Here is a 16631-nt window from a genome sequence, read left to right on the forward strand (position 1 = left end):
ACTGATTTTGGATACTTTGACCAAAATCAACTGAGAAATTGGGGATAGGTTCAATGGTTTTTTTAATCAAAACAAAAGCTAAGGTGAAATTGAAGAAAATGGATACCTTGTATCTAGAAATTTCTATGTCACTCCTTTTCCTTTTATCTCCTTCGTGGACTCTCCCCCGTGATCAATATTTTTTCCTCAAGTTTTCCACATAATATCTCATAATTTAGGTTTTATAACTCTATTTTTAGATAATTGAATTTGTTTTAGCCGAATCCCCGCACACGTATCCATAACTGGATCCGTATCCCTGAATCTTAAAATTTAGATCATGAAGGATCCGACCTCTAGATCCTCACCCATATCGGACCCCCGCACCCGAGTCCGAGCAACTTAGTTGCAGATAACAGAAAAGGTGGAAAGATTATGTATCCCAAATGGTTACAATTTTGAAGATGATCCTGTCAATTATAGCACTATTTTCCGGAGGATGCAAAGATTACAAGTACTCATAATTGGTGATGGAACTTTTATCTCGGACTGTGCTATCACTTATCTTCCTTCCATCTTGCGGTTTATTGAGTGGCAGGGGTATCCTTCAATTTCATTGCCAGAGAGCTTTGAACCATCACAGCTCGTTGTGCTTTGCTTAGAAAGATGCCGTCTTGCCGAACTTTGGCCAATATCAAAGGTATATTTGCTCTCTCTCTCTCTCTCCCCCTAATATAACAGAAGTACAGTGTTTTTTTTGTTTGCTAGGTTTAATGCACATGCAGTTAATCACTCCACGATTGAAATGCTACATAAATAAATGCTTTGATATACATGATTAACAAAAATATTTTTAATTAAGTAATAACTCACTTGAAAAGTGGAAACTTAAATCTTGCAATTCCAATCTTCGGACTTCATCCGAAATGAAAATGTATCATCTCTGCCGCAGCTCATACTTCTTTCGTTTCCCAATTAAATCTTCAAAATATTAGGTGTAATGGAACTAGAACTACAAATTTTTGCACAGAGTATCCTTCCCAATTAATCACTCCGTTTGTTTATTATGCAAGGTTATTGACATTTTTGCCCTACCGAAGTGGTAATTTCTCCCTTTCTCTCAATCAGCTTTCTTTTCCCAATTAAATCTTCAAAATAGATAGGTGGAATCGAACTAAGTTGTCATTCACGAACTAAAATAAAGTACTATATCACAGAGAATAGTAAAGAAACATTTTTTATGTGAAATGTTTTTTTTTGAATGGTAACAATTAACTATATATCCACAGGTATACTACATCAAAAAGAATGTAGTCCCCCTTTCAAAATGTTACACCTTAGAGCTTGAATCTCCTATCTATACTCTTCCTTGCAAGTAATCTAAAACATCAAAAATATCTTCAGTTTGACCTCAAACATCCTGTTTACACCAAAAATAGTATAGAGCTAAACAATTCTTTTTAAACTTTTGTAGGTCACTTTGTTTGCCGTCAAAACATCTCTGATTTATTTCTTTCCATGCTGTCCACCAAATACATGCTGGGACAATCTTCCATCTCTCTTCCTGCCTTGCACCATTGCCATCTCTATTCCAGCAGCTAAGAACTCCTTTAATGCTCCCTGGTTTCACCCACCTGATCTTCCTCAGACTGATGAATATCTTCCATAACTGATCTGCCTATTTGCAGTGTAAAGAAAGATGGTTGAGTGTCTCTGCTTGTTCCCCACATAAATAGCATCTAGAGCACAACTGGAACCCCCTTGTTTAAATTCTCATGAGTCAACGCTATTTCCTTTGTCAATAGCTAGGAAAACAATTTACCTTGTAAGGTATTTTAGTTTTCCATATCGTCTTCCATGGCCATCCTACCTCCCATGTGTCCAGGTCTTGTAAGCAGAATTTACAGTGAACAAACCCTTGTTTTCTACCTTCCAAACCATAGTATCTCTTTCTTCTGTTAAATTATTGAATTGAGCAACTGTGGAGTAGAAGGCCGGTATTCTTTCCATTTCCCAGTCCTTTAAATGTCTTCTGAGATGTAAATTCCAACCCTGTCCTGTCCATAATTCAGCAATTGTAGCTTGTTGTTGAAGGCATAATGCGTATAGATCTGGATAGAGTGTGAAATGTTTTTGGATTTCAAAATTTGTAAAAAAATTAGATATCACCTGGAATCTGTTGAGTCCTATTACAAAATAATGAAATCATAATTCAGAGCAAATTGTAAGTATAACTGTATAATTTACTTCTTGCTGTTATATCTACCTGATAAAGAACTTGCAAGCCCGGGGGACTCCATCATGGCATAAGCCCTATAAATATTTAATTTTCGGAAAGGGCCAAAAATGCTCCTAACTAATGAATTTGGCTCAAGAATACCCTTCTTCCACCTATTGGACCAAAAATACCCTCAATGTTATCTTTTGGTTTAAAAATACCCTTAACCTATTGAATTTGGCTCACAAATACCCTCATTCCACCTATTGGACCATTAATGCACTCAACATCTTTTTTTGGCTTAAAAATACCCCTAATTGATTGACTAGTTAACTAAACCAAACGCATCAAGCAGGGTATTAAGAAATGTTAAGTCAAAGGTCTTTAGATCATCACTTCTGGCATAAAACTTCTCCTGCTAACATATTTGTTAATGGATATCTAAAGTTAATAACTTGGAATCGTTCATTCAAATTTTAGATGAAATAGTATCATTTTTTCCTTCATAAGAAAGGAAATTACTAAAGCACAATAAAATACTACTTAGAATTTAACACTAGATACAACCAAAAATGGCTTGACGAGTGAGTTTTCATGTAAAAGCTATATATTAAAATAGAGAAGCTGCAAGTACCAAGAATAGATTAGTCTCATAACAACTGATACTATTTCAAATATTCGAAAAAAAAGGTACTTTTGAATCCATTGTATTAATTCGACAACCTGTTCATATGCTCCTTTGATAGAGCACTTGACAGGATTTACTTTCTTGTTGTCCGCTTAACACTAATGTAAATGCATTCCTATAAAAACACTAATGTAATATCTGCAGATAGTAAGCCTGATGGGTAACATATATTAATTCGTTTACATCTCGTAATGAATAGTCAATGTATCTTTGGCACTGTGTTTTACATATATCCAATGTTGGGTAAGAGTTATTTTGAAGCTACTATTGGTTTACATCTATCTAATGAATGGACAGTGCTGTATTATAACACATGCCAACTAATAACGTGAATATCTTTCTTCATTTTCTACTATGTTTCAGACATTAGCTAAAAGCTAAGTTACTCGGACTCTTTGAAAGTGTTGCCACACCCGTGTCGGATCCTACAAAAATACACTACTTTTGAAGGATCTGGCATGCACCCGACGACATTTTAGGATAGTCTGAGTAACTAGGCTAAAAGACCAATATTATCCAAATTCATTAGCGTAAACAAAAAACCCAAATCAGAAATTTGATTTTTTCGATGATTCCACAAGAAATTGAATTGAATAACAACTAATTACTGTAAGAATTAACAATAGATAAATTGTGGGTCAGAAATTGGATTTTCTTTGATAATTGATCAACCATTGGTTTTAGGGGCATTTTTAAGCCAATAAATTAAGTTAAGGGGCAATTTTTGGTCCAGTATGTGGAAGGAGGGTATTTTTGAGTCAATTCAATAGGTTAGGGATATTTTTAAGCCAAAAGATAACCTTGAGCACATTTTTGATCCAATAGGTGGAAGGAGGGTATCTTCGAAGCAAATTCAATAGGTTATGGTCGTTTTTTACCCTTTTCCGTTTAATCTTCAATATCTTAAAAAGTGAAATCTATAATGAAAGTACGATATTAAAGAGGTTATACGATATTAAAGGGGTTAAGTACGATATTAAAGAGGTTTTATTTTCATTGTTAAATAAAAGAGCAGAAATATATATTTAGATTTTAAGATAATTATGTATTTCCAAAATAATAGCTACAACCAACGTTCTGAAAACAAACTTTTCCGTCAATTCTGTCACAACCTTCTCTTATCCTTTCCTTATTTTTTCCCACAAAATAGAATAGCATATTTCATAGAAATTTTATGTTTTATATTATGTTCTTGTATATTATGTTCTTGTATGGAAACAGGAATTGAGCAACTTGAAGCATTTGAATCTAAGCTGGAGCAGTGGGTTAACAAAAACCCATAATTTTGGTGATATGCCAAACTTGGAGACACTATATTTATTCGGGTGTCAGAATTTAGAAGGGTTCATCCCTCTCTTCGACATTGCAGAATGCTTACTTATTTGAATTTGGATGGTTGTGGTTCTACCTTTTCGGATGCACAAGTTTAGAAGAATATCCAGAAATCTGTGGAGATATGCGGCATTTATCACATCTCTCTTTAGGACCCCTCTGGATAAGAAGCTTACCCCCGTCTCTCGGCAGCCTTAGATGTTTGGATTTGCAAGGTTGTGAAGTTCTTGAAAGTATTCCGGATGCTATCCAAAATCTTGGATTTCTTTGGATTGAAGGTTACAGTAAACTTGCAACGTTGCCAAATAGCCTCTTTGAATCAGGTCAATTGAAAGAGCTTCGTATATACAAATGTTCTGGATTGGTAGAGTGCCCCAAGTTCAAAAGAAGCTCTTGTGGTTAAAGGTAGATAGATGTGAGAACTTAAAGGCTTTATTCAGATGGAATCCCCTCAAGAACAGGATATCTAATTGCCCAAAATTAGATACGCTTCTAGAAATCAGCGAAGATATGCATAGCTTAAAGAGACTGACCATAATATCTACTGGGATAAGAGAACTGCCTTCATTGATTGGGAATCTGAGCGGCCTCACTGAGCTCTATCTGGAAGGTTGTGAAGATCTTGTAAGTCTACCAAACAGCCTCTGTAATTTGAAGAAGCTTAAGAATCTTGTTCTCCGCGGATGCAAAAAACTTGAGAAGCTTCCAGAAAACATTGGTGATCTGCAAGAGTTAGAGATACTTGATGCAACATAAATTGCAATCTCCCAACCACCTCCATCCATCACCAAGCTTGGCAAACTTAGTAATCTCAATATTTTGGTTGGACTTCCCAAGGATTTAGGATCTTTACAATCTTTGAAAAGTTTGAATGTTAGGGGAAGCAATATTTCTTGTTTACCCAAAAGCATCAAAGAACTCTTAGGGCTTGAAACCTTGGACGTTCAATTTTGTCAGAATCTTAATGAATTGCCAGGAGAGCTACCGCCAAATTTGGAGAAGCTATGTGCAGATTATCATTTAGCCCTGAAGAGCATCAGAGATCTACTAATTATCTTAAGTTGCATTTTGTCTCAATATCATGGTGTGGTCATGAAAAATCCGAATACGGAACTATCTCAAGTGAACAAGTTAATGTGTTGAAGTCCCTACAACATTTAATTAGGACATGTATCTAGGTTTTTATCTCTCCCTCACATATTTGAATGTTGAATATTCTTGTCGAATTGATTTCTATTAATAATGATTTGTGTTGCAGTGTGTCTACCACCAAAGGGATTATTTTTTCATTTGATTTCCCAAAGTGAGAATTCCTGAGTTGTTCAATCATCAGTTTATAAATCAAAATGTGATCTTAATTGATCTGAACCCATCTTGGTATATTGATAAATTCATGGGTTTTTTGATATGTTGTGGTCCTAATAGCGAGTATTTGGCAGTAGTAGCTACACTAGTCTGCAGATCTGACCCTGAAAGAAAATTCCTTGAAGTATAATGTCCCCGAATGTAGGCTCGAGTCTCCTGTCATGTGTTTCTTCTACATACCATTTGAAACATTGTTGCACGCTTCGACGATAAAGAAGGGAAGAACCCAAATGATTATTACCTGTTTGAGGTATCTTCAGTGTACGGACAGGGAGCATATTGGGGAATTTGCCTAGAGTATGACAATAAAGATACTGCAGTGACAACTAAAATTGGCTGCCTTATGGTACTTGACTAACCAAAGTCATCACACACTTCTAGTTCGAAAGCGACTACATTTCGGATATGAGGATAAAGATGTAGTGGTGGATCAAGCAGCAATGGCAATTCAAAAGGAACATGAATCTCAGAATGTTGTGCTGACTAGAGTTTGTGATACCCCTTCAAGGAAAATGGACGATGCTTCAAGAAAGAGAAAGAAGAAAAATGTTGTACTATGAGAATGTTTTCAACAGTAGTAGCTACATTGGTCTGCAAATCTGATCATGACAGAAAACATTCCTTGAAGTATGACACGGAGTGGTGGCGCGGGTCTTCTGCTATGTGTTTCTTCGACATACCATTTGAAACATTGTGGCACACTTCTGACAATAAAGAAGGGAAAAATTCCAAATGATTACTACCTATTTGAGGTATCTTCAGTGTGCAGGAACGAACTATGTTGGGAATTCGCCTGGAGTATGACAATAAAGATACTGCAGTGACAATTGAAATTGGCTGCTCTATGGTACTGCTTGAGCAACCAGAACCATCACGCACTTCTAGACATTTGCAAGCGTTTGCTGATCATAACATTGCAACAGACATGGAACTACATTTGGGCAATGAGAATAAGATGTAGAGGTGGATCAAGCAGCAATGGCAGTGCAAAAGGAACATGAATCTCAGAATGTTGAGCTGACTAGAGTTTGTGATAGCCCATCAAGGAAAATGGGCGATGCTTCAAGAAAGAGAGAGGGGAAGAAATAGAAAGAAGAAGAGAAAGATAGCTAGGACAGATTAGACTAGCTGCTCTCATTGCACCAATTAGCTTGCATGACTTCGATGGATTGTGAGAAACCTCTTGCTTTGCTAGAAAAAGGGTTACCCAAAGGAGAAAATCGAGGTTAGACTTTATGATATCTTGATAATTTTTGTGTTCATGTGTATTTTTGCACTTAATTTCATGTTCCTTGGTTGTACAAATCATCTATGGAATTGGATTTTATGAACAACGAAGATGTGATGGAGCAACTACTCCAACATGAAAGCCAAGCGTGAGGAGCTATGCAAGTAAGCACTTGTTTCTTTGAGAGTTGATACAGAATGGAACAGGATCCTCTTGCTCATTGCATGTTTAAGTATTCTATTATTTTCAAACTTAAGCTGAAACAGAAAACACATATGTAGAAAACGGATTATTATCCTGTTTGTTTGAAATTTACGTTGCATTAATTGACCCAATTTTGACAAAATTTTCCTGATTTTTCATATGTAAAGTGTAAAACAAATGGTAAAACATACTGTCGAATCCTTATTAGCCTTTATCCCCTCTTATATGAGTAAAAGTGAGATAACAAATCCTAAATCACACTGACTTAGGTGAAGGCTTTCAAGTTACATGATTAACTTTTGGTATTTCAAGGGACATGGCAAAAAAGGAGGAAACTGAAAGATAGTTTCAAGAGGTACACAATTAATTTCACTCGACTCTGCAATGAAAAATGGTGATAGTGTTTTTGAATTAGAGTATTATGAAAATAGCCCAACAGCAAGTAGGAGATAATGCAATCAACTAAACATAACTCTCCTGTGTTTTCCAGTACACGTCTTAGGTGAAATATCAAGAAAATCCAGTACACGTGGCTTCTTCCAAGATGGCCAGCTTTTATACCATTTTAATTGTATGGAGATTGGGGGGTATGCTCATTTTTCTAGGAGGTTGCGTTATACTCCCAATCCGAATTTTGTTATTGGGTTCCTGTTTTACTAATAAATACAGCCATCTTTGGATACATCAATGAAACCTATTTCCTTGTATATCAAGTTGCTAAATATAATTTGTACACACTTTGATTTTGTAAGGGAAGTAGTGATAACAGAAATTGATGAGAGGTTGATGGCTCTTAAAGAAATGTGTTTGCTTACTACTTTGTTAGAGAAGAACTGTCTCATTTTCATTTTTTTAAACATTTTGGACAGGTCTAACTAATAACTCTTGCAACCTTTTAAGTAATGAACTTGAGCTTACAAGATTGCAGATGTATAATTGTGACTTTTCTTTTCATACTCAGATTGGTGAACTGAGAAGGTTTTAATCTGAAGACATGGAGTCATACATAACGGTGACTTTTCCTTTCGTACTCAGAGACCTGATTGGGTATGACTCTACTCATCTTCTCTGTTGTCCTGATTGGCTATGCCTTTCACTTATCTCAGTTTCATGCCTCGTCCTCTGCTGCTATTCGTTTGAATTACGCATTTACTAGTTATTCATGTGGATAATCATGAGTTCTTAACTGTCAGGGGATGTATTGTTTAAAGTATAAGAAATTTTAGTGTCTGTATAAAACTCTGCATTACTTTTTTCGTTTAAAACCTGCACAACTTATATGATCTCCGTATAATTAATACATCATTTTGCATCTGGTATTAAACTTCGGATAACTTGAACTTGGCATGTTAGATTGATCACAAATTCTATCGGATTGACATGCTTTATATTATTTGCATACTACCTATCTTGCTAAATTGTTCAATAAATTAACCGGATTGACATGATTTGTTTGTGTTGTTCAACATGATGTTCTTCTAATTTGCAATTCCAATTTCGATAAAAACCACCCAAAATCTGCTCCAAATGATCTAAATTTGAAACAAAGCCTCCAAAAAATCCTCAATCACCAATTTAGAAAAGAAAAAATGAAAAATAAAATAAAATTAAGAATATCCTTAGTCTTCTTCACCACTATCTGAAGACAAACACTACTATCTAAAGACAAACATGGAGTTTTGAGATTCTTAAAGCAAATCACTAAATTAGTGTTAGAACTAAAAAATTAAGCGCAATTTTCTTATCATCTTAAATTTAGGTGATTGGATTTATATCAACGGAAATCATAGACTGCATGCAGAATAAAGGGGTATGATAAAGTTTTTTCAATTAACCTAATAAATGGAGTTTATTTTCCCCTCTTATCCTATTTACCATCATTTATCGTTGATATTATAAAAGTCGTTTTCTTATTTTTGTATCAGCTTATGATCTAAATGAGTCGTATATATACCCTAGTTGTCTACATGTTCCTCAATGCTAACTCCCAAAAGAACGGGGGATTTAATAACAAACGCTGGAACTATTTTAACAATTATCAATCATTAACTTCGAATTTCTATCCTAAACAAGATTTTCAAGCGTTTTAAATTGAACAACTAGTCTTTTTGGTGAAGAAGAAAAGTTAGAGGAGGAACGGTAAAATGATAAAAATATCAAGTACAATGTATAAAAAATCAAAAATTAATTGCAACAAAGTAAAAGAAGAGGCACACAAATTAAAGACCAGTCGGTATGTCTCTATATATTCCTCACTCCAGCGGTTTTTCTTTCCTTAATTAATACTCCTTCCGGTTAAAAAACGAGCGTTTACTTAGCCATTTACATACTCCTTATTAGTTTCCTGTTTTACTAATAAATACAACCATCTTTGGATACATCAATGAAACCTATGTCCATGTATATCAAGTTGCCAAATATTATCTGTACACGCTTTGATTTTGTAAGGGAAGGTAGTGATAACAGAAATTGATGAGAGGTTGATGGCTCTCAAAGTGTGTTTGCTTGCTACTTTGTTAGAGAAGCACCGTCTCATTTTCACCTTTTTCACATTTTAGAGAGGTCTAACTAATAACTCTTGCAGCCTTTTAAGTAATGAACTTGAGCTTACAAGATTGCCGATGTATAATTGCGACTTTTCTTTTCGTACTCAGATTGGTGAACTGAGATGGTTTAATTCTGGAGACATGGAATCATACATAATGGTGACTTTTCCTTTCATACTTAGAGACCTGATTAGGTATGTTGCTACTTCTCTTTCCTGATTGGCTATGCCTTTCATTGTCCTCAGTTTCATGTGAGAAAATACCGAGTCTAATTGAATCCACTAAACCAAGGTTGTCTATCTCTGCTAGTATTCATTTGAATTTACGCTTTTACTAGTTATTCCTATGGATAATCATAAATTCTTTTGAAGTGCCAGGGGATGTATTGTTTGAAGTATAAGAAATTTTATTGCCTGTATAAAATTGTGCGTTACTTGTACAACGTTCATTTTTCGTATAAAACTTGCATAACTTATATGATCTCCGTATAATCAATACATCATTTTGCATCTGGTATTAAACTTCGGATAACTTGAATTCTACACAAGTTATGCAAAATTTTCACCAAAAATTAGATGTTGTATTGCTAAATTTGCTTTAACTTACATTGATTCCTCCCCTCTCTCTTTTCCAGATTGCTAAAAGAGCTAGATTTCGAGGATCAGTCCGGAGAGTTGCCAATGGTTAAGATATAGTAATGGGATTGCTTCTATTTACTTCAGTTGCTTTACTAGCATGCTTTGTTCCGCCATAATCTGAATTCCAAACCTGGTTGTTGTTTAACCAACTATTCAGCCGAGATATCTAATTGTTTATATTCTTGGTGGATATATAGCTGAGATATCATTCTTCTCAAAACAAAGGACCAAATTTACAATTTTGAAAGATTCTTCAATACTGACATTGTTTACTTACATTGTAAATAATTATGTAGTGCTGGTTGCAGCATTTTTGGGGAGTTAATAGTCATATTGGCTAATTGCACCACATGTTTTTACTTCCGTTCTACTTCTGGTTAAGTGCGTGACAAAAATATGAAAGATTAAGAGAGAAGGTTTTCCTGTGAACTATTAGCTGATCAGATTTTTGCTTGCTCAAATATTAATATTTGATGCTTTAAATTTGCTGCAGTTTGTAAGAGCAGTAAAAGCAGTAAATAAATATAAAAAATGGGTATTCATATAAGCCATTTGGTGATTTTGTTAATGTTTTCCTGATTATAGGCTAATGCTGTTATGCTATTAGTCTTTTAATAATGTTTACTACTAATAAATAACCAAATACTCTTAATCAGATGATCTCTATATTGTATTGTATTGTCTCCGGCTTCTGGTCTTCTGTCTCCAACGTTTGCTGCTCAAAGGAGCCGTCTTTACAAGCATTTAACACCAACCCGTATGAGTATTTTATTAGAAAGTAGAGGTTCTTCAATCCATATGTATTTACGGCAAAATTAGAGTTATATATTATTTTTAGCGAGATCTCTTAATATATGAATACACTACATGGCGGTATTAATTAACATCAAAATGTAACTCATTATGCATCTTATCTGCCTAACCAAATTTGTCAATTTTGCAGGCTAAGATAATAGTTAATCATTTGTCGTTTAACAGAGAAGTAATTCAAATAAGCTGAATGTTCATGAATTCCAGCTTGTACTTTTTCACTTCATTTTTTTTTTTTTTTTTTTTTTTTTTTTTGCTCATTACGCTGCAGTTTTGATATAAATATATTCATATTCTATATTTCATTTGCATGGACACACGTGCAACACATGTATCCAGAAACTAGTTATCTATATGTTCCTCAACGCTAACTCCCAAAAGAATGGGGGATTTAATAATCAACGCTCGAACGATTTTACCAATTATCAATCATTAACGAGTACAATGTAAAATCATATAATGTATAAAAAATCAAAAATTAATTGCAACAAAGTAAAAGAAGGGCACACAAATTAAAGACCAGTCGTATGTCTCTATATATTCCTCACTCCAGCGGTTTTTCTTTCCTTAATTAGTACTCCTTTCGGTTAAAAAAGAGTGTCCACTCAGTCATTACACACTCTTTAAGAAAATACAAAATGGCTAGGCAAAAATAGATAATTTGATTAAACTACCCCTATTAAATAGATATTGAAATTTGGCCACTTAACAAAGGCAAATCTGAAAAATAAGATTAATTCTTTCTTAATTTGGTAAGTGAACACTTTTTTGAACAAAAAATAAATAAAGGCTAAGCACTCTTTTGGAACCGGGGAGAGAATTTCCTCCGTTCCATTTTACGATTCGTCTTTATTGAAAATAGGTGGTTCAAAGTAATTGTCATTTTAGAAAATCAAGATATAATTAACGGAAAAAGGTCGGATATACCCTCTACTTTGTTTTATTGTTGAACGCTATGCCAGTTATATTTTTGGCTATTTACAACCCTTGCAGTCAAGCAAAGTTCTGAATTTGTCCCTCATTTAACGGAAGTGACACGTGGCATAATCAGAATTAAAAACCCAATCCACCAGTTAAAAAACAATACCCGACCCAAAACCCATTGGAACCCCCCTTCCAAATTAAAACACCCAAACTAACTAAAACCCTCCCCCGTTAGCAAAAAACCTAGGTACAGTAAATGGAAGAATTGCTAAATGATACAGTAGATTTTAATCTAGCAATGTTGTGAACAACATTTGCTAACAATAGCACATAGCTTTGGCCAGCATGAGTATTCTCACTTTGGCACAAACTCCACAAATGTGATAATAGTCAGCAAAAGTTCAATGAAACTTTCAACGGAGTAGGGGTGTACAAAGCAAACCGATAAATCGCACCAAACCGATAAACCGAGTCAAACCGAGAAAAAAACCCGATTGGTGATTTGGTTTGACTTGGTTTGGTGTTGAACAAAAAAACCCGACCATAACTGGTTTGGTTTGGTTTTAGCTAAAAAAGTCAAATCGAACCAAACCGACCCGACATTATGTGTATTCGATCTTTAAAATATTTTATACATAAAAATATTTTTTTGTAATGTAATTTGTAAATATTTCTTAAATTTTTTCATAGTTTTTTGTCTTTTGTCATATTTTTTTAAGTTTGGACTTAGAATTTTAAATGCCAATAAGTTTTATATCCAATGGATGTTAATAACTCAAATAAAATCCAAATCAAACCAATTCAACACTAATGCTAACAAAAGAAATTCAATTCTAACAGCAGGAATGATAGTAATGTTGGATATCTATTCTTTAGTTTTGCATAATTGGTTTAGTGTGTAAAAATACATAGCTTAATTTTCTTAATTTTTTTCTCTGTCATGTAATTAATATTTATTAGCCGTATTTATTTTAGCATAACTTAGTATTTAGATTAAAGTCATTTTCTTTATGGCTTATTAATTAGCAATACTTATTTTAACCGATTTTATTAAGTTTTTTGTTGAATATTTTAATACGATATCATCACCCATCTCACATTTTGTGTTATTTTCTTAAGAAACACCTTAGTTATATAGTTGTATCTCACTAGGACTAAAGAAATATTTAAAGTACAAGTCATATGTTTTGTATGAAGACTTTTTCGGGAAAAAAACCCGAACAAACCGAAAAAACCGAATAACCCGAGAAAACCCAAAGTTGAAAACCCCGAATTTTATTGGTTTAGTTTGGTTTATAAATTTAAAAACCCGACGCAATTGGTTTGGTTTGGTATTTGAAAAATACGAACCAACCCGGCCCATGTACACCCCTAAATAGGAGTAATGAAGCTTTTGGGTTGAGTATTTTAGTGTTGGGTTTATTCTTTCTCTCAGATGATGCCACGTGGCCTCTCCCGTTATATATAAGCAATTTTGGCCGACGGTAGGGGTTAAAATAGCCAAAAAGTATAATAAGGGACAGTTTTCGATAATAAAACAAAATAGAGGGGCATATCCAACCTTTTTTCGTATTATTAATAATTAGTTTTCACCTTACCATTACCCAATAAATTGTGGAGGGTGATTAATGTGATGAAAAGGAGAGTAGTATTATAGCTTATTTAGCCAAACTTCTAAAATTAGCTTATTTTAAAAAGTGTTTTTTCAAAAAATATTTTTGGCAAAAAACAGTTTGTGTTTTACAAATTTATTTTAAAAGTACTTTTAAGCATTAATTAGTGTTTGGCCAAATTTTAAAAAGTGTTTATAAGTGTATTTTTTTTTAAAAAATGCTTTTGGACGGAAGTTATTTCTTTTTTAGCTTCTAAAAAATCACTTGTGCTACTCTCCAAAAGCACTTATTTTCTTCCAAAAACTTTGGCCAAACACCTCACATTTGTTTTTTAAAATAAGTACTTTTGGGGAAAAAATTAATTTGGCCAAACAGGCCATTAAATTGAGATCAAATAATAAATAAGTATAGCTTAGTTGAAAAAAAAAAATACATGACAAGTAAAATGGATCCAAGGGAGTAGAGACGAGTGAAATTGAAAAGAAACAGAATTTCTCTCATGACACAAAATTCTTTCCTTCCTTTTTTCACTGTACTTTTTTTAATTTCACTCTTTAATTTCTCACAAATGGCGGGAAAAGGTAGGATATGGTATTGATGACGAGAAGGAAGATAATAGGAAGTTTCCCATAAGTTGCATTGGCAGATGGTTAGCTAGCAATGGTGAAGACAAAAGGTAACATTTTCATTTTTTATTACTTTTACTCTTTAATAAGTCACCAATTAATTTAGTCGAGTTTTCTCCTTTATCACCCCTCTTCTCTGTTTCACTCTTTAATTTCTCACTCAAATACTAAAAAGGTACAATTTTATGACTTTAAATAGGAATATGATAAAGAAGTTTACCATAAATACTCCTTCCGTTTAAATTTATGTGAACCCATTTGACTAGGCATGGAATTTAAGAGAAAACTCTGTTTGAATTTGTGTGAACCCATTTGATTAGACACGATTTTAAGAAAGAATTCTGTTTAAATTTATGTGAACCCATTTGACTAGGCACGGAGTTTAAGAAAGAAGAGCAGACTTTTAAATTTATTGTGTTAAGTGAGTCACATAAATTTTGTATGACTATAATTCATTGCATAAAGGTAATTTTTTTTCAAATATATAAATGCGTCATTCTTTTTTTTCATGGACTAATAAGTATATAAGTTTACATAAATTGAAACGGAAAGATTAAGAGATAAGAAGTTTGCTTTTATACTAGCTCATAGTCTAAACTCTAAAAAAGTCGTACAAACACGTAGTACACATTCCTCGACGCTCAGGGCACCTCCGATGAGCAGGGATTTTATAATCGACACTCGAATGAATTTAATAATAATTAATTATTAACTTCATATTTAACCCAAAGTAAGAAATTCAAGGAATTAAAATTGTAGACCTGTAATGTTCTCGGTGAAGTTAAAGAGTCAGAGAACCAACAAAAAATAAAAGGGTAAATATCAAAGAAACTTATATTGTAGACGTGTGACAAATTCTTTCTTTAATTCCCTTTTTCATCTGTTTTCTTCCATCTTTCCACTTTTAATTTCTTACAAACGGTGAAAAGTAGTAATTGCCCATAAAGTACGTTGTTCAGTTGTATGACAAAAAGGAAAATGATACAAAGTTGCTCATAAAGTTGCATTGGCAGATGAAGAAAAAGATAAATTCTTTTATCCCTTCCTTTTTTTATTCATTTTCTTGGTTTGGTATCAAGTTGAAAAATGTCAGAACATTTGCATATATTCAAAGGCAAAATAGTATGATTTTTTAAATACGGAATGCAACTTCTGGTGGTAGGGGTAGGCGGGGGTTGCAGTGGGGTAGGCTGGCTGGGGGTAAGAATATGTTTTTCATTTTTTATTTATAAAAGTAAAATAAAATATATGAAATAGAAAATTCAGACAAGTGGTGTGGGCTGGGGGATGGTAAGAATTTTTTATCAAAGTAAAATAAAATTTTTGAAACAGAAAATTTGGGGGAGGTTGGGGGTAGGGGTGCCGTGGAGTGGGTAGATGTGGGTGGAATTGGGATCCATTGGAGTGTTTTTATTGAATTCAGAAAATGTTTTCCATCAAAATTTTAAGGACAATATTTTCCGTAGAAAAATATTTGCCGATACATTTAGTGCAACCAAACAAGAAAAAATAGAAAAATATTTTCCATCATACCAAACACACCCTAATTTTCTCCCCCAGTTTTCTGTAAATGCGAAGCTTTAAAGGGATTTCCCCTAGGTTTTTCTTTTCTTAATAATAGAGACGAGTGAAAGGATAACGAAACATGATATTTCTCATGCCACAAAATTCTTTCTTTCCTTCCTTTTTTTATTTTTTTTATTACTTTACTTGTTTGATTCCACTCTTTAATTGTGGAAAAGGTAAGTTAAAAGGTTAATTTTTTTTTTTACTTTAGTCTTTAGCAAGGCATCAATTTTCTCCTTTTTCACATACTGCTCACTCAGCCCTTCTTCTCTATTTCACTCTTTAATTTATTACTGAAAAAGATATAATTTTATAACTTGAAATTGGAAGAAGATAAGAAGTTTACCATAAAGATTATGAATAGTGAAAAAGGTGAAGTCTTTACTCTTTATTATTCTCTTTTCCATCATACAACTATAACCAAAACTTAAAAATAACAATTGAGAAAAGAGAGATAAACAGTTGGTAAATTTCATTATATGCAATATAATTGGATATATGCAGTTTTTTCTTCTAATTGTCATTCTTAAACAATACTTTAGATGATGGGAACCACTGGTTGCTTAACCAATTTCACTGTTTTAATTTATGCGACACTCTTTCATTTTTAGTTAATCCCAAAAAGAATGACATCTTTATATATTTGTAACAACTTTACTTTAAAAATTTTGTTTTACTCTTAATGAGTTGATCTGTAGCCACACAAACATTTATGACTTATTTTAGACCATAAGTATGAAAAATATTCTTTTTCTTTCTTAAACTCTGTTCGTAATCAAACATCTTCGCATAAATTTGGACGGAAGGAGTACACATATATATATATGTGTGTGTGTGTGACTAAAGACTTAGTGGTCGTTTGGTTGCTAGTCAAAATAGTCCCGGGATTACAAT

General features: G+C 33.5%; 1 protein-coding gene across 5 annotated transcripts; it reads left to right on the forward strand.

Moving 5' to 3' along the window:
- The first annotated feature begins 43 nt into the window (after positions 1-43).
- On the forward strand, positions 44-10561 carry LOC132604521 (disease resistance protein Roq1-like). Of its 5 annotated transcripts, XR_009568749.1 has the most exons (7): positions 44-679; positions 4107-6807; positions 6922-6974; positions 7284-7369; positions 7976-8061; positions 9669-9754; positions 10195-10561. XR_009568749.1 is itself a non-coding variant. In XM_060318062.1 (2 exons), the coding sequence occupies exons 1-2, from the start codon at positions 479-481 to the stop codon at positions 1646-1648; spliced, it is 396 nt and encodes a 131-aa protein (XP_060174045.1). In that variant the 5' UTR covers positions 44-478; the 3' UTR covers positions 1649-2471. The 5 variants fall into 5 exon arrangements, 1 of the variants encoding a protein (XP_060174045.1); XR_009568748.1 differs by having other exon boundaries at positions 4107-6974; XR_009568747.1 differs by lacking the exon at positions 7284-7369.
- Positions 10562-16631: the final 6070 nt, after the last annotated feature.

The sequence above is a fragment of the Lycium barbarum genome, chromosome 7 (assembly GCF_019175385.1).
Source record: "Lycium barbarum isolate Lr01 chromosome 7, ASM1917538v2, whole genome shotgun sequence".
Lineage (NCBI taxonomy): Eukaryota > Viridiplantae > Streptophyta > Magnoliopsida > Solanales > Solanaceae > Lycium > Lycium barbarum.

What these genes read in the sequence shown, in the direction of transcription:
- LOC132604521 (XM_060318062.1), top strand. Translation starts at nt 479, where the DNA reads ATGCAAAGATTACAAGTACTCATAATTGGTGATGGAACTTTTATCTCG. An exon ending in AACTTTGGCCAATATCAAAG is followed by an intron (nt 680 to 1,453) that starts GTATATTTGCTC and finishes AAACTTTTGTAG; the next exon opens with GTCACTTTGTTTGCCGTCAA.